The sequence below is a fragment of the Platichthys flesus genome, chromosome 5 (genome assembly GCF_949316205.1).
Source record: "Platichthys flesus chromosome 5, fPlaFle2.1, whole genome shotgun sequence".
In the NCBI taxonomy this organism is placed as follows: domain Eukaryota; kingdom Metazoa; phylum Chordata; class Actinopteri; order Pleuronectiformes; family Pleuronectidae; genus Platichthys; species Platichthys flesus.
Window position 1 is genome coordinate 9,303,335 of NC_084949.1, and position 19,019 is coordinate 9,322,353.

Sequence of the window (19,019 nt, forward strand, 5' to 3'; positions counted from 1 at the left end):
CTGAACAAGAAATCCAAACAAACTTCTACACATTAAAATCAATCATTTTCCTGCTGTGATTATTTATAACACACACCACAGTCTCACATCATCTACTTCTCAGACTTCATCCTTGAACAAAACCTGAGGTAATGGGATTTAAACTTCATTCTTCACCGCTGTGGAAAAAAAAGGCACTGCATCCACTGTGATGGTTAATGGAAGGTTTGGAGGTGTAATGATATTTGTCATGAGAGTACAGTAAATGCTCAGAAGATTTTTATATTATGTTTTATTCCAAGGTTGCTTTATAGTTTTTTTTAATATCTATGGTAGTGTGAGTTATTCTCCAAATTACCAATCAGGACTGATTAAATGCAATATCACATTTACCGAACTTTAGCTTCAAGTCATGAGGTTTAGTGCCTCAGGAATTTAGTTCTTTGGATATGCTGGAAAAAAGGTTCTCAGTTTTCCACAATAACAATTGATATTACTGTTTAAAATAACATTTTATATTATTTTGATATCACGTTTTAACCCTAATCCTCTCCTTTACTTTACGGACACAGTAAGATATTTCAGAGAAATATGATTATCTGTCAAAAATGATGATTAGAGACTTAGGGATATTTGAATCACCAGACGCAGAAGTCTCAGAGTTAAAGTCCATGTATACCCATGTTTGTGCTAACAGTGTGTGTGTATTGCGTGCAGGTGTCTGATCACGGTGCACTAGTGATGGAGCTGAGCAGTGGACTAAGTTTTCCAGCCACAGAGTATCTCAGCCACATTATACACACCCACGCTCTGAAAGGTGAGGTTTTGTGTATCAGACACTTCACATCACCTCCTCTCTTTCTCCTGTCATTTACTCACTCTTCTCTCCCCCCCATATCGTCTCCCTCAGCGTCTCCTCCGCGCTCAGTGGTCCTGGACTGCCATCACGTCAGCATCATAGATTACACTGTGGTCAGCGAGCTCAGGGACGTACTGAGGCAGTTCAAACAACGAGACGTGCAACTGATCTTTTCCAGATTACAGGTGAGATTATTATTTTGGGCCAGAATTCAGTTTTTATAAAAACCACAGCAAACTAGATGTAGAGTTATTGTGTTTTTCACTCGTACTCCCTCAGCCCTCTGTTCTGGAGGTTCTCTTAGCGGCTGATCTGGAGGGCCTCAGGTGCACAGACAGTGTGGAGGCGGCACTGCTGCGAGTGGAGCCAGGACGCCTCCTGGAGGACTGACACAGTACTGTCCAATCACAGTCAGGGGTGAACATGTTTGACAGTGGACAGTTGCAGTGTTGCACCAATATCAATTGTATCAACTACTTCCATTGACTGTCAGTTAGATGTCACCCTTTTTCCTGTCATTAGAACCTGTCATAGAGATGATTGTGCAATCTTCATCATTCCAACACTAAGTTACCTGTGCTCTGAAACATGGAACCAGACGTCTTATAATATGTTTCAAAGAGTTTTATGTGTCGGAAATCTGTATTTTTTTACTAACAGAGCACTCCCTCTGAGAGCTGCCAGAGACCAAATCTGAATTTACAGTATCCCAATTTTTTAATTCATAGATTTACAATAAAAATTGTAAAATAAAATATAACTGTTAGTGAATAAAAGTGTATATTTTGTGTGTTTGAGTGTCTTTATGTCCAACAACACTTGAGTCATAGTGAAGCTGCACAATCGTACATTTACCATCCATCCTGACTTCATCTCAGCTGTTTCTCCTATGAGGGTTGCAGCGAGGTTGAAGCCAAAGAGAAAACCGACACAGACACAAGGAGAACATTCAAACCTCACAAAGAAAATGGAAGACACATGTATATCAAAATGGATCAGCATCGAAATGGATCAGCATCCAAATGAAGTGGTTTCCTCCCTGACCCATACCGTAGTCTTCCACCAAGTCTGTTTCGTAGTTTGTGTGTAATTTTGCCAACTGGCAAACAAATGCTGATTGAAAACCAAACCTCCAGCACTACCCTGTGCCAGTCCCATAAAGAAACGTGAAAACATTAACATGAACCCAAGTCAAAGGTGATGATTTGTGTTCTATACTTTCCGTTTTGATTATTTTATTATTTGTCTTATCAGAATGAAGAGCAACCTCCACAGGGGGGTGTGGTTGGCTAATTTTTCTAAAACGCCTGTTTGAAGACACCCAAATTAAATTGAAAGCTGTTCTTGAACCATTTGGAGTAAATGCATGGTCTTGGTCTCTTTTGAAAGGTAACATTCTGCACTTTCCCTCCTAACAGTCAGAATCATTCTAAGTACTACTGGCATTGAATAATAGCAGTTGGCACACAGTGAAGTAGAAGGTTTTTATTTTCGCCTGAATATTTTTGGTAAACAGATGCCGACTGATGACTCTAGCTGGGACTTATGAGCTGAAAAACACAATGGGACCCTAGCATGAAGCCTTGACTAGCCCAAGTTTAAATTTGATAACAATACCACAGAAAATGAATATTTAACAGATTTTTTCCTAAGGCCATGTTTTCCACAAAGGCCATTTGGAGACTCCATAGCCCTTTGTAACCATGGTAACCAACCAGGCTAAAAAGGCGAATTTTACACTCAAAATCATACTTTTATATAAAGGAGACAAAAACGGTCATATGGGTTAAAATGTATACAAATAAACATCTTTCATACATTTTAGCAACATGTAGCAGTAGCGACGGGGACGAAACACTGACGCTGACGGCGCGCTGACATTATGCAACAGCTGACAGTGGCTATTCTTTGATGTAATAGAGTGTTTTGGACTGATTATGTTACTGGATTGGATCGTCTGGACCTTTGGCAATGTACCAACACCGTTTTTGTTGGAATTTTATCGATCTGTGGATTAATATGATGATTCTCAGGTAAGTGACGTCAACTTTTTTCTAATTTCCGGTCTGACTGACGCTGAACTGAACAAGGTTGTACCGGCTCTGGTGATCGGATCTTGAAATGGTCAGAAGAATCTTAGCTTTCTAACGATATGTTACATTAGTACCTAGCTGTACGACGCAGTTCTTTAAATAAAATGTTTGAAGCTGATCGATAAAGAAACACACCTCCTTGCAATCACCGTCCCATCTGCGGTACGGTGATTGCAAGGAGGTTAATCAATTCTTAAGACCTATTTTTACAGATTTTCTATGTTTTCCTGCATATGTTTTTTGTATATATTTGCTTTTATGTTATGTCGTCTTCTTTTTATTGTTAATTTGATCTGTATTTAAAGCTTTTCATGTTGCTGTCTTCTAATTGCTTTTATTGATTAGTTGCTGTTATCATTGTCACTCTAACCACATTGTGATCCCTGTCTTCAAAGGCCCTTGGTAAATGGTGATAAGACTTGGTGTTTCCATATAATAAAAACAATAAATCTTTCAGAGAAATTGGGAAATGTAATCCGCTGTAATTTGATCTTACATTGCACTCCTAACCTCAAAGATCTGTTCATTCATTCAAAATAACATTTCAACCAGTGCCGTCCATTTTTCAGTTTTATCATGCAAAGTGAACCATTACATTCTGTATGGATCCAGATCAGGAATTTCTTTCCCTTTGTTTAACATTGTGAATTTGGGCGTTTTCAACATTTGCCTTCATTCCTCAGAGATTCATGGAGCTTGATGAAAAATATCAGACATGATCTGGGGACTGCTATTTACGAGTGTGCGAAATTAGGTGCAGGTCCAAATAAAAATCTGGATGTTGTGAACTTAAATTTCATACAGGGACAGTTTGGCCTTGGTGGAGGTATGTACTCTTCTGAGCGCCCTTTTAGTCTGTTTGTTTGTTGTCAGCAGAATTACAAAAAAACTAATGGACAGATTATCATGAAACTTGGTGGAAGGATGGGACATGGGTCAAGCAAGAATCAATCTGCACACTATCTTAAACATTTTTGACAATTTCCCAGGGAATAGCATAACAATAACACCTGATCAGACATATTAAGATAACTGATATCTATGAGTATATGTAATTTGGTTCAGCTCAACTGAATTCAAGTGAACTGTTTGTCCTGTGAAAAAGTATTTTCACCCTTCAGTGTTTCTTATTATTTAGCATATTTGTAACACTTAAATGTTTCAGATCATCTAACAAATTTTAATATTAGATGATTTTAAACCCGAGTAAATACAAAATGCAGTTTTTAAAGGATGATTTCATTTATCTAGGGAAAAAAGCTAGCCAAACCTACCTGGCCCTATGTGTAAAAGTAATTGCCCCTCCTTGATAAATCATGAATGAACTGTTATTAATAAATTTTTGGGAAAGCTGAGTTCAATATCACTAGCCACACCCAGGCCTGACTAATGCCAGACCTGTTGAATCAAGAAATCACTTAAATAGAACCTGTCTGACAAAGTGGAGATCAAGATCCAGATCCAGATTAAGATCCATTTATTCATCCCAAACACATGCACAGACATGCAAAGGCACACTCATGCAGGAAGGGAAATTTAATCTCTGCTTTTGACCCATCTGGTGCAGGACACACAGAGCAGTGAGGGGAGGGAGTAGGCTAAAAGATGTCAAAAGGCAACACATCATGCGACGATCTTCATAAAATTAAAAAATGTAATTGAAACAAAGTAATTGACATGTAATTGAAACAAAGTAATTGACATGTATCAGCCTGGAAAGGGTAATAAAGCCATTTCTAAGGCTTTGGGACTTCAGCCAACCACGGTATGAGCCATTATCCACAATTCAGAAGACTTGGAACAGTGAACCTTCCTAGGAGTGGCCGGCCTACCAAAATTACTCCACAAGCACATCAACGACTCATCCAGGAGGTCATAAGAGACCCCAGAACAACATCTAAAGAATCGCAGGCCTAGTGTTCATGATTCAACAATAAGAAAGGGACTGGGCAAAAGTGTCATCTATGGCAGATTCCCAGGGCGAAAGCCACTGCTGACAAAAAAGACAACAAAGGCTTGTCTCACACTTGCCAAAAAACATCTTGATGATCCCTAAGACTTTTTGGCAAATATTCTGTGGACTGGTTATCAGGAAGGGGGCAAATACTTTTTCACAGCACTGTATGTGCTTGTCATTGAAATTTATCTTGAGATGTGAAATAATGAGTTTTTTCAGACTGGAGTTGTGTTAGAGGTTTAATAATAGCTCTGCAGAGGGTTACACCATCAGCAACATGGCTTAGAGTGCAACAACGAGAAGGTTAAAAAGGAGGGGTTTTATACAATGTGATGAGCAAGAAACAAGACAGAAAGCCGACGGGAAACGTCTGCTGTTTGGCATCACTGATACAGAAAGAGGAATCAAACCCAGCACACAAATGCCCAGATAAAGAACTAATGATCGTTTTCTTTAAAAAACAAGTTAAGTCTTTCATTCTCACTCTCCACCTTAAAATTATCAAATAACCTGATCTATGAACTAGTTAAGAATTGAACTGGTGAACTATGAACGTGAACTTTTCATTTTTACTTCTATGAACTGAACTTTGAACTAGTTCATGAGAGGTGTGAAGCTGCACAACACTGTTAAGTGCTCAGAAAACAGTCAAAACTGCAGTAAGACATTGATCAGAGGAGTTCTCCATTACATGCTCTATTGATAACCATTCTAGTTGAAATATACGTCGACCTAACAATTTCCAGAAACTGACGCAAATATTATTTGTTCCGTCAAACTGACTGTAAAAGCCTGAACATGAAAACGGGGAGATGCTGTTACATGATGTGGGACCTTGGACTTTAACAAATATGTTCATCCACTTCAACAGTCTGTGCCAGTTGTTGGCACAAGGAGGTTGATCCAATGGAATGTGCAAACCTGTCAAAACCAAAAGGTCTCCCGCACTGTATGTTGACCTGCGAATGATTGAAGAACCATAAAATATATTGACTAAGGGCTTTTGTCTGTGTGTCAGTGCTTAAAAAGTGTTACCATAGAATGGTGTGCCTTTAGGCACTCAATAAATTTGGTTATCAAATAAAATATAAATCATTAATATTTAAAATATTAATATAAGATCATAACTTTAATTGGTTAAAATTCTCGCAGGGCACTACCCTTCATAGAAGGGAAAAGATAGCCAATTTATTGATTTAGATCAGTCTCATTTAGATCTAGTTCAATTAGAATTTTACCATTTAAGATGATATAATGAACAATGAAGGTTATGGAGTTCTTAACAGTGTAACGGTTGGCAAAATTCACCTATCCACATTAATGAAATAACAATTGTGAAAAAAGAAAATTTATTATGAACATAATAAAGTATAAAAACACAAATTACTAAACAATCAAACTAACTAACTAAATATGAGTGTGTGTGTGAATGTAAATTAGGGGCCTCCCAAAATGGCTGACCAAATTTCACACCTTTCTAGAATGCTTTCAAAATGGTTGTTTAACCCCTAAGATAAGAGCCCCAGCCCCTTCTTCTGAGGTGGCCTTACGGCTGTTGCTTTACGGCCGAGGGGGAAGGTTTAACTAGGTGAAAGCTATGCGTGTCTGTGTAGATGTTAATCAGAGAATGCAAGAGTCAGAGAGACCTACCGAGGAAGCCTATGTAGGGCCTATTTAACATTAGCTTTCATTTAACATGTTGCCACAATATCACACCACATATCAACCTTATAAACACACACAGAATCGAATAAACAGTCTTGCTTAGCATGTATAATTATTAAGCCCAGATTATGTTACCAATCCGAGGGAAAAGGGAAATTTAGTTGCAGTCTAGTTCGCAATTCTGTGACGTCTCCTGGCTTTATGGTCGAGAGGTTTCTGCCTTAGCGGTTCTGTTGAGCTGTGAAGTTCTGTTGCTTGTTGAAGTTTTCTGCAGGACATCGCGTCGCTACGAGGAGTTTGTAGAACTTGAAAGGCAAGGAGATTTCCTTGAAAAGATGAGCTGGGAGCTGCACTTTTGACCTCTTGTAGTTGGTGGGAAGAGAAGAGTAGGCTGGGGCAGCCAGGCCCTCTCCTCAGCAATGCAGGAGAAACGTCTGGAAAGCCCTGCTGTCCTCGATGGGTGGATGGAAAGAGAATGAGTTTGGGCAGCAGTCCCGTTAAATTGGCCTGATGACCTCACGAGTCCTGGGCTACAGTGACCAATAGGAGGTGAGCATTGTGACTTTTCACACCTATGTGTGACATTACCCAGACCACAGGAAATGCAGCATCCTGTTACATCCTGGGAGACGGAGTTCCTTGACTGTCTTAAGACAAAGGAAACATGTGGCACTCTGGGAGACTGAGTTCACTCCAGAACATGCGGTTTGCTTGTTTCAAGCTTTGACCACACATGTAGGCTGACAGGAGGCCTGTGGTTTGCACGAAAACCATATTCTAACACCATTATGTTTGAATTGGATCCTTTTGTCTTGTTTTGATTAACAAGTAACATTTTTGTCGTCAAATCAAACCAGCATTATTATTTACCTGCTTATTTGTTTCACAAATTACCTTTTCCTGTTGTCCTCTGCGAACTGTGATGGCCCTTGCCGTGTGTGTTGTCCTGTCTGTGTTTTCTGTTGCTTATGGTTTGCTGCTTTGTTTTGACCTGACTTGACTTCGATGCTCCGTCTACTCTTGACTGCGAATGAACTGCTCTCTGCCATCCAACACCTGCTACATACACATGGCGTCCACTACATTCAACACCTCCACCACCCACTGACAACTGACCTAACATCACACATTTTTGGTTATTCTGTTGATATTATTAAAACATGTTGCGATGATTTAAACTCTGTGTAGACTTCACTTGATTGTTGTGGCCTAAAACGTGCAGGCCATAACAGAACAAAGACAGGTCTATACATGATCATGCTGTCGCTCACTTGGAAAATGTCTCCAACAGGTTTTTCAGCATCTACTGGATTTTCACTCATTCTCTACAGCAAAGTAGAGTCACAATCATAATTTGAACATATCATTTTCATACATCTTCTTTGTGCTTTTCAACAAGTTTGTGTCTTGGATGTGGTCCATGATGGAGATGCCTAGGGATTTGCTCTTGCTTCTAATTTTGCAGTTGGTTACATGGAACACCTCAGGTAAGCAGTCTGACTTTCTGTCATCTGAAGTTAAATTTCATTTCACCCGATTACATAGTCAATTTTGGTGAACAAGGAAAATTAGCAGAATGTGTTCACAGATCGCACCTCACAAGTCTGACTTTGTTTATTTTACATTTTCTCTATGATCAAGTGTTTAATCTGTCCTTAAATAACTTTAAATCATCCTCTCAGGATATTGTATATTTAGAGTTGCCAACTGTTTAATCATTCAATCAATTTCTATAGCCCATTTTCCCAATTTGCCTCTTAAGGCTTAGGAAGGTGTGACCCCCTCTGTCTTTAACCTTTGACAAAAGTGAGGGGAAACTACCAAATAAATAACTATATTAGCAGGGTGGGGGGGGTGTGGAAGCCTCAGAGAGAGCTGAAAGTGACATTCATAAAAAAAGTCCACAGAGTGAAGGAATAGAAGCTTACAACTTATGAAAAAGATAGCATTAATTGCTTATTCCCTATAACCCTATTACTCATGCAGGGTGTGAAGAATACCTACCACAATCAGTTTAAACGATGTCCTTTCAAATTTCATTGATTTTTAAACTCATTTTAACGTGAGAATTATCAACCATACAAATCCACTGATTTTAATATATCACATTTCTGTTTAACTGCGCTCATAGAAAAGCCAAATATAAACATCATTTTCGTAATCTGTGTGGCATGGCCTATTTTTTTATCTTATTACAAAAAAAAAAAAATAAGCATATCATTGTTCTGCCTGTTGGCTGTTGTACAAGGAAATGTCTTCATTGCTCTACCTGTTGGCTGTTGAACAAGGAAATGTCTTCATTGCTCTACCTGTTGGCTGTTGAACAAGGAAATGTCTTCATTGCTCTACCTGTTGGCTGTTGAGCAAGGAATGTCTTCATTGTTCTACCTGTTGGCTGCTGAACAAGGAAATGTCCTCAATGTTCTGATCAGTGAACACATTTCCTTGTTCCCTGAACACAGCTATTTTGTTGTTCTTTCATATGAGAATGAAAGAACAAGGAAATGTTTCGGACAATCTGTTAAGTGGAACATAGCTGTTAATATTGAGGTGATATAAGAAATATTCACTGTTGATTTTCAATCATACTGACGTCTGTAAATACACACTTAAATACATTTCCCATATTAAAACACTCATTCTTGCCAAAAGTGCCTTTTGAGTACTTAAAACTTTATGTACAAATACAAGTTCTATCTTGGATTTTACGGTTTCATTTGGACAAGCGAATACAATTTTACGAAGAGCATGGATCAAACTGTCTTCGTATCTTTCACAGGGAGACTTGTCTCTAGCGTCGAATTCCACGTTCGCCCTTGACGCAAACGGGCAGAAACATACAGACACGGGGGTGGGGGCTTGGGAAGGGGGATGGCCGCCGGGGAGTCGCGGAGCGAAGGTCTGATCAAATTAGCATATTATTCACAGCGTTCCTTCATACTGGCTCATAGTACGTCTTAGTATGTCGTAGTACAGGCTGCTGGAAAACAACACGAGTAACATGAGTTTATTATTAATAAACGGAAATAGCCTCGCTACATCACCGTTGGAAGATCCACAGTAAAAAAACATAATGACTTAACAGTTACTTGCATACAATGGAGTCATTTTCGACACTGCAAATCCAGACTTGCAGCTAGTCTCGGCTCAGGGTGTGAAAACACAATGACGAAATGGATCAGATAAAGTTCATTCAAGGTCTGTGATTGGACCAGCCCTAACGTGTTGATGTTAATGACTGACGTAACATCTTCAGGAACGGACGTATTCACGAGCTGAGTGAGACGTTTTCAGAGTAAAACTTCTCAAATTACCTTTTCACTTTTGAAGCAGCGGTTATAACAGTTGTTAAATTGTACTTTACATCTATATGGGATGAGTATGTCACTGAGGACCAGTTTATTCTTTCTGGTGTTGCGTTAACGTACTTACAAGATTCTTGCCGTTCTGTGTTTGTACCCTGATCGTTCAATGCACTTACTCTACGTCGCTTTGGATAAAAGTGTTTAAATGGAATACTGAGAAAGTTTAATAACAACAGTAGGACAATTGAAGTATGCCATGGAAATGTGAATATATGGTGCTGAGTTTGCCAGTATTTTGGGAGGACAAATGGTTGGGCATGCGATGGGACAAATGATGAACTTTATGTCAGGGGTCTTCAACGTTTTTCCGGCCAAGGACCCCCAAACTGGTCGAGAGATGGAGCAGGGACCCCCTACTATATATATTGTATAAAAATGCCCCTCTCTCTATTACAAAATATTATCTTGGATGAGCTTGACAGGCAAATGCTAAAATAAATTGCAAATTTCAATGTTTCAATTTTATAGCATTGACGTTTGCTCATGGTATACAATGTAATTCATTATAGCACACTTACTTACATAGGGGAAATCTATATAAACTGCAATTTAAGATTTTATATACTTATTTCTACTTACGCCAAATATTTACTTTAGTTAGTACCTTTTTAGAAAAAGTTGTTACCTCTAAACAACTGAGTGAAACTATCCTGATTTGCATTTGTACAGCTCGCAGCATTGTCATGCCTAGGAGCAGGGGGGTCACCTGCCAACATTCTCAGGCTTGTAAAACTGGCAGAAACTGGAACCGCGGATCACTTCCTGGCAGTTTTCTGTGTCGTGCCTTTAGATTCCTGTGTATAGCCTTTAACCTGAAATTCCACTGAAATGTGCAACGACACTAACTGACACAAATTCTTCTTTTCATGCAGTGATATGTATGGAGCCTTCCCCCAACGCCACATCTGGGCCCTCTTCCCAATCTGTCCAGTTCAGATGTGGAAACACTGTATGCCCAGCAGGCATGGACTGCATCAGTAATAATGGGTTCATCAGCTGCGCTGACCCCTGTGAGCGCTACACTGAGCTGCACAATGACTGGCGGTCGACAGATAACACAATAAATCTGAAACCACACTGTGACAGAGATGTTAACTGGCAAGACTGGTATCGTCTGTTCCTGAATAAAACCAGTGCCCACGTTCCCGAGAGGTTTGTTCAGAGAAACAGTTGTGGAACACACGCTCCTCTATGGATTACAGAGCCTCATCCCACACAGCCAGGTGTGGTTGTAAATCGGACTGTTTGTAGTCACTGGAGCTCCGGCTGCTGCTCTTTTAGTTCACACATCATCAACGTCAAACTCTGCAACGGAAACTACTACGTCTACAAACTGGTGAAGCCGAGTAAATGCTCTCTTGCCTACTGTGCAGGTACTCAAACTTTACTCTCTAACAAATTCAATTTTCCCATTTAATACATCCCATTTAAGTGTTATAGGAATGTATTGTCCTATTGATGACATTTTATGAACAAAAACTTGTTATTGCACACTGAGGTTTTTCATTGTCAACAGAGGTGAACAGAACAGACGTTGCAACTCCTTTGACCACTGCTGGTCCAGGACAGCAAGGCACCTCTCAAACAGCAGCAGTGCACCACACCAAAAATTCACCAACCAGACCTGATCAAGTCTTTCAAACTATCACCTCTGCTGCACCAACATCTGACACCTCTGGAACAACAGCTGTGGACAACAGCACAGGAGACGAGGGACAGGTCCGCCTGGCCAATGGAGCATACAGCTCCTGCTCTGGCAGAGTAGAGATCTTCCTCCGTGGACAGTGGGGGACAGTGTGTGATGACCAATGGGACCTGGTTGATGCTCAGGTGGTGTGCAGACAGCTGGGTTGTGGCAGGGTCCTGTCAGCACCACAAAGTGCACGGTTTGGACAGGGCAGTGGACCCATCTGGTTGGACGATGTTGTTTGCTCCGGCTACGAATCAAAGCTAACCGAGTGCCGGCACCCAGGGATTGGATCTCACAACTGTGGTCACAATGAGGATGCTGGTGTTGTTTGTGAAGGTAAATGCTTATTTGTAGATTTAAAGCCAATGAAATCTCCCTGTCAGACAACATAGGATAACACTGTAGAACAGAAATATGGAATCTCTGCTTCACGCTGATATTGATGGAGTTTTGATAGAAATCCTATTGAAGTCTCCTTTTCATCTGTGTCTCTAATCAACAGTATTTTGTTGATTTGATTCTCGTAGCTGCTTCACCAGTGAGGCTGGTTAACTCAGTAACTGTTTATGTCAAGAAAGTAAAATAGTTTTGTGCCTCAGGATAACATCATTAATTATATCTTTAACATGAATGACACTCAGTAGAGCACAAACTGTACCTCTGCTTACTGTCAATCCCACACATATTTGTCTAATTCTAATTGTAGAAATATAAAAGAAAAAAAGGAATTAGTCTGATGACGAAAATTATTTATCTGTCATAATAAACATAGTTACAGGAAGTAGAAAAAGATCCTGAATCTACCTGTTATCTGCATACACAAGAATTTGAAATGGTTATTTTAGGCCTACGCCCCAGCTCTCCACCAGGTTAGGTTGAAATCAGTTCGGTAGTTTTTTGCATAATCCTGCTGACGAATGCACCAACAAACTAGAACATCACTCAGTGGCGCATGTACCACCACCAAGGACCGACAGTCCCCTTAAATTAAATTGAGCTGCATCTAATTTCACACATTCATAGATATCAGTTCCCTTAATGTGCCAGATTGGATTTGGTCAATGTCAATAAATTGTTTCCGGGATAAATGGTCAAAATTTTGAAAAACACCCTATTTCGCAAAGTTAAAGAACGTGATTTTTTATTTTACTGGATGTGACCCTTAACTGAATTTGCTCCAAATACAAGTGGTTCTTCCCTGACCCATATCACATTCTTCCACCAAGTTTTGTGGAAATCTGATCTGTAGTTTTTTGCGTAATCTTGCTAACAAACAAACATATGAACAGGTGTGAACAGATAACCTCCTGGTCAGAGATAATAAATACAATGTTTTCCTCATTAATATTGATGGAGGTGGAGGCTGCTGTTGTCATGTGGGTTCACATACATGTTTCTTTCAGTTCAACCAGGACCAAACTCCACAGTTTCACCAACCACACCTGATCCAGGATCTCAGGTGCTCACATCTGGCACCCCTGGAACAACAGCTGTGGACAACAGCACAGGAGACGAGGGACAGGTCCGCTTGGCCAATGGAGGAAACAGCTCCTGCTCTGGCAGAGTAGAGATCTTCCTCCGTGGACAGTGGGGGACGGTGTGTGATGACCACTGGGACCTGGTTGATGCTCAGGTGGTGTGCAGACAGCTGGGTTGTGGCAGGGTCCTGTCAGCACCACAAAGTGCACGTTTTGGACAGGGCAGTGGACCCATCTGGTTGGACGATGTTGTTTGCTCCGGCAGCGAATCCAAGATGACAGAGTGCCGGCACCCAGGGATTGGATCTCACAACTGTGGTCACAATGAGGATGCTGGTGTTGTCTGTGAAGGTAAAAGCTTATTTGTAGATTTAAAGCCAATGAAATCTCCCTGTCAGACAACATAGGATAACACTGTAGAACAGAAATATGGAATCTCTGCTTCATGCCGATATCGATGGAGTTTTGATAGAAATCCTATTGAACTCTCTCTTTCATCTGTGTCTCTAATCAACAGTATTTTGTTGCATGTGATTATCGTAGCTGCTTCACCAGTTAGGCTGGTCAACTCTCAGTAACTGCTTATGTCAGGAAAGTAAAATAGAGTTTTGTGCCTCAGGATAACATCATTAATTATATCTTTAACATGAATGACACTCAGTGGAGCACAAACTGTACCTCCGCTTACTGTCAATCCCACACATATTTGTCTAATTCTAATTGTAGAAATATAAAAGAAAAAAAGGAATTAGTCTGATGACGAAAATTATTTATCTGTCATAATAAACATAGTTACAGGAAGTAGAAAAAGATCCTGAATCTACCTGTTATCTGCATACACAAGAATTTGAAATGGTTATTTTAGGCCTACGCCCAAGCTCTCCACCAGGTTAGGTTGAAATCAGTTCGGTAGTTTTTTGCATAATCCTGCTGACGAATGCACCAACAAACTAGAACATCACTCAGTGGCGCATGTACCACCACCAAGGACCGACAGTCCCCTTAAATTAAATTGAGCTGCATCTAATTTCACACATTCATAGATATCAGTTCCCTTAATGTGCCAGATTGGATTTGGTCAATGTCAATAAATTGTTTCCGGGATAAATGGTCAAAATTTTGAAAAACACCCTATTCCGCAAAGTTAAAGAACGTGATTTTTTATTTTACTGGATGTGACCCTTAACTGAATTTGCTCCAAATACAAGTGGTTCTTCCCTGACCCATATCACATTCTTCCACCAAGTTTTGTGGAAATCTGATCTGTAGTTTTTTGCGTAATCTTGCTAACAAACAAACATATGAACAGGTGTGAACAGATAACCTCCTGGTCAGAGATAATAAATACAATGTTTTCCTCATTAATATTGATGGAGGTGGAGGCTGCTGTTGTCATGTGGGTTCACATACATGTTTCTTTCAGTTCAACCAGGACCAAACTCCACAGTTTCACCAACCACACCTGATCCAGGATCTCAGGTGCTCACATCTGGCACCCCTGGAACAACAGCTGTGGACAACAGCACAGGAGACAAGGGATAGGTCCGCTTGGCCAATGGAGGAAACATATCCTGCTCTGGCAGGGTAGAGATCTTCCTCCTTGGACAGTGGGGGACGGTGTGTGATGACCAATGGGACCTGGTTGATGCTCAGGTGGTGTGCAGACAGCTGGGTTGTGGCAGGGTCCTGTCAGCACCACAAAGTGCACGGTTTGGACAGGGCAGTGGACCCATCTGGTTGGATGATGTTGTTTGCTCCGGCAATGAATCAAAGCTGACTGAGTGCCGGCACCCAGGGATTGGATCTCACAACTGTGGTCACAGTGAGGATGCTGGTGTCGTCTGTGAAGGTAAATGCTTATTTGTAGATTTAAAGCCAATGAAATCTCCCTGTCAGACAACATAGGATAACACTGTGGAACAGAAATATGGACAATGTGCTTCATGCCGATATCAATTGAGTTTTGATAGAAATCCTATTGAAGTCTCTCTTTCATCTGTGTCTCTAATCAACAGTATTTTGTTGCATGTGTTTCTCGTGGCTGCTTCACCAGTGAGGCTGGTCAACTCTCTGTAACTGTTAATGTCAAGAAAGTAAAATAGAGTTTTGTGCCTCAGTATAACATCATCAATTATATCTTTAACTTGAGTGACACTCAGTAGAGCACAAACTGTACCTCTGCTTACAGTAAATCCCAAAAATATTTGTCTAATTCTAATGGTCCAAATATAAAAGAAAAAAAGGAAGAGGTCTGATGACTTAAATTATTTATCTGTCATAATAAACATAGTTGCAGGAAGTAGAAAAAGATCCTGAATCCACCTGTTATCTGCATACACAAGAATTTGAAATGGTTATTCCAGTCCCACGCCAAAGCTCTCCACCAGGTTAGGTTGAAATCAGTTCGGTAGTTTTTTGCACAATCCTGCTGACGAACACACAAACAAACTAGAACATCACTCAGTGGCGCACGTACCACCACCAAGGACCGACAGTCGCCTTAAATTAATTGGGGCTGCTTCAAATTTCGCACATTCATAGATATCAGTTCCCTTAATGTGCCAGATTGGATTTCATCAAGGTCAATGAATTGTTTCCTGCGTAAATGGTCAAAATGTTGAAAAACAACCTATTTCGCAAAGTTAAACAAAGTGAAATAAAAAAACTGCTCGATGTGACCCCTGTTCTGAATCTGCTCCAAAATACAAGTGTTTCTTCCCTGACCCATATCACATTCTTCCACCAGGTTTTGTGGAAATCCGTTCAGTATTTTGGTCATAATCTTGCTTACAAACAAACATATAAACAGTTGTGAACACATAACCTCCTGGTCAGAGAAATTAAAAAGATGATTTCCGTATTAATATTTATGCAGGTGGAAGCTGTTTTGGTCTTGTGGGTTCACATATATTTTTCTTGCAGTTCAACCAGGACCAAACTCCACAGTTTCAACAACCACAGCTGATCCAGGATCTCAGACCTTCACCTCTGCTTCGCTCACATCTGGCACCCCTGGAACAACAGCAGTGGACAACAGCACAGGAGACGAAGGACAGGTCCGCCTGGCCAATGGAGGAAACAGCTCCTGCTCTGGCAGAGTAGAGATCTTCCTCCGTGGACAGTGGGGGACATTGTGTGATGACCACTGGGACCTGGTTGATGCTCAGGTTGTGTGCAGACAGCTGGGTTGTGGCAGGGTCCTGTCAGCACCACAAAGTGCACGGTTTGGACAGGGCAGTGGACCCATCTGGTTGGACGATGTGGTTTGCTCCGGCAACGAATCAAAGCTGACAGAGTGCCGGCACCGAGGGATTGGATCTCACAACTGTGGTCACAATGAGGATGCTGGTGTTTTCTGTGAAGGTAAATGCTTATTTGTAGATTTAAAGCCAATGAAATCTCCCTGTCAGACAACATAGGATAACACTATAGAACTGGAATATGCAGATATTAAGGGTTATGGTCCACAACTTTAGACACTATGAAGATGCATGTGTATTCTGTGAATGTAGGTTTACTTCTTATATGTTTTCATATAATAATAGTCATTACACACAGTGACATGTTAATGGAAGTTCTCCTCTTGGTCTCATCTTGTATTTACCATCTTATCTTCTTTTGTCCACACTATTATTTACTTACTTTTTAAAACTTTTTCTGTAGTCCAACGCCCTCCACTCCAGCCTCCTCAGCTCATCTGTGGACTTGATAAAATCCAAATGGGGCTAAATATGGCTGCCATAACTTCCATGGGTTTGAACCCACTCTCCGGAAACCTGGCAGTTCCAAACTGCTCCTGGGTCAGAATGCATAATGATGTAGTTTGGTACGAGGTGGACGCTCAGGCAGGTGCCTGTGGAAACACACTGAGGGTAAATACTTTGATAATTTTCAAGTTATGTCCATTCATTTTTTATTACGATAATTAAGACTTAGCTATTGGTTCCAAAATGTACTCCTCTGCAGGGAGATCAGATTAGAAGGAACTTGCAGAGACAATATCTTAAACCCAGATCTTCTGCCTGTATGACAAAACCACTCAATCTGTAATAGAGCTTCTTGTGACTGATAATTGAACCACTCTCTGTCTTTCAGACCAACCGTACACATGCCATCTACTCCAATGTTTTATTCCTCTACCGAGGAAATGTGTCCTTCTCACGTCCTGTGAGTCTTCCCTTCTCCTGTGCGTATCCCCTCGACACAGACACCAGCATGAATGTGGCAGTCAGACCAGTGCTGCCGTAAGTACCTTTTTATTGAATACTACAATCACTCACTTTTTACAGTTGTAAAATGGTCAAGACGAACCTGGTGAAAATTGGTCTAGTCTATGTTACTTTTAACCAATCATGTCAGCGTAAGCATGCACTGCTGTTTGCCACAGTGGCTTTATACCTCCAGGACACATCAATATCACCTGTGTATTTTTAGGTCATCATAATAACAAGGCTTATATTTTTGACAGGTTTGCAGTTGGCCTCTCAGGCTTAGGAAGCAAAGCTCGAGCCTCCATGTCTCTGTTCCACACCTCCAACTTCACTCAGCCTTATCCATCTGGCTTGATCACGCTCCCTGTGGGCTCACCTCTGCATGTGGGCGTCTCTGTTTTAGTCAGAGACCCAAGCTTTGTAGTTGTCCTGGAGAACTGCTACGCCTCTGACTCATCAAACTCCAATGATACCGCACGATACTTTTTCATCCAGAACAAGTAAGTGTCCCTCTCCATCATTATGCTTTGTGGTTTATAATAGAAATGGGGGGAAAGACTGTGTATGATGTGATGTATAATGGCCCTCATGACATGCTCCATCCTCACTGCCAGGTGCCCCACTGACCGACAGCAAGTGGAAGTGATCGAGAGCGGCTCGTCCCGACAGGCTAGTTTCTCCGCCGTGTTTTTCCTGATCCACGGTGAATACAGTGACATTTACCTCCACTGCAGCCTCAGCCTGTGTGACCAGGGGAGCTCCCGCTGTGCCCCAGTACGTCACAGGTTTCACATTATCAATAGCATTATCGACCAATTGTCACTGCAGCTTTACACTGGTTTTGATTGGATCTGTTATTCCCCCTCCTTTTCATAGTCTTGCAGAAGAAGGACATCTCGCTCTGTTTCCAGCTCTGCTCCTCTGAGGCCCCTCACCATTGGACCAATCACTTGTGAGTATGATTAACTGTGAGCTCTCAGGATGGATGTGTCAACACAATGATCAATACAGAAGGAATCACCATGTTTTTCGTCTTTCTTCTTTTCTTCAGGGTCATCTGAGTGAGCTGGTAACATATAATACATGCATAATATAATGAGTTTTTAATAACATAAACTAATTTCATAGTGTGATATTATTTTGTGTTTGAATTCCTTTAATCATAAATCGATGATGAAAAAACACATGTTACATTGCATAATTGAATCGTAACACTGGTTTTCCTGATTTGTATTAGCTGTGTAATGAGGTGTGAAAATGATTGAAGAAAATAAAAATCAACATCAGAGTACTTTTCTTTTCTCTGTTTCTCTGTAATTTCATCTATAGTGTAAATAAATGCACAGTCATATCCACTCTCGAAGCACATTATAAATATACACTCATACATACTGAGGCAGGCAATAACAGTGGTTAACGGGAATGTGCAAAAGCAAGTGTGCAAGTGCTGCTGACAAGGCAAGGAGGCTGGTTGTGGATACACTGTTAGTCAATAGTGACGTACTGTGCATTCAGGAGACCTGGATGGCCAAACAGGATTTGGAAAAATTAAACTCTCTCCACCCTGACTTTCATGGTGCGGGTGAATCCACCACGGACCTCAGTACAAGAATCGTCCAATGTATGATTGCTGGAGGAGTGGCTATTCTATGGAATATAAAATATGATTCCATGGTTAAAGTTTTACATTTAAATGTGGACTGGGCCATTGGGCTAGAGTTT

At 40.7% G+C, this 19,019-nt stretch overlaps 2 protein-coding genes across 2 annotated transcripts in view; both read left to right on the forward strand.

Moving 5' to 3' along the window:
• slc26a11 (solute carrier family 26 member 11) overlaps positions 1-1,626 on the forward strand; it is a 9,537-nt gene extending 7,911 nt beyond the window's left edge. The window contains exons 13-15 of the mRNA XM_062387650.1: positions 697-796; positions 890-1,023; positions 1,118-1,626. Coding sequence (XP_062243634.1) covers positions 697-796; positions 890-1,023; positions 1,118-1,228 — 345 coding nt within the window. The 3' untranslated portion in view covers positions 1,229-1,626. The remainder of the gene's footprint in view (positions 1-696; positions 797-889; positions 1,024-1,117) is intronic.
• Positions 1,627-7,889: 6,263 nt separating this feature from the next.
• LOC133953396 (deleted in malignant brain tumors 1 protein-like) lies at positions 7,890-18,588 on the forward strand. Its single transcript, XM_062387305.1, has 12 exons — positions 7,890-8,040; positions 10,791-11,291; positions 11,435-11,944; positions 13,012-13,437; positions 14,648-14,935; positions 16,009-16,449; positions 16,750-16,958; positions 17,182-17,330; positions 17,555-17,797; positions 17,912-18,071; positions 18,174-18,249; positions 18,349-18,588. Exons 1-12 carry the CDS (start codon positions 7,965-7,967, stop codon positions 18,360-18,362), a joined length of 3,093 nt encoding a protein of 1,030 aa, XP_062243289.1. The 5' UTR covers positions 7,890-7,964; the 3' UTR covers positions 18,363-18,588.
• The last annotated feature ends 431 nt before the right edge of the window (positions 18,589-19,019 follow it).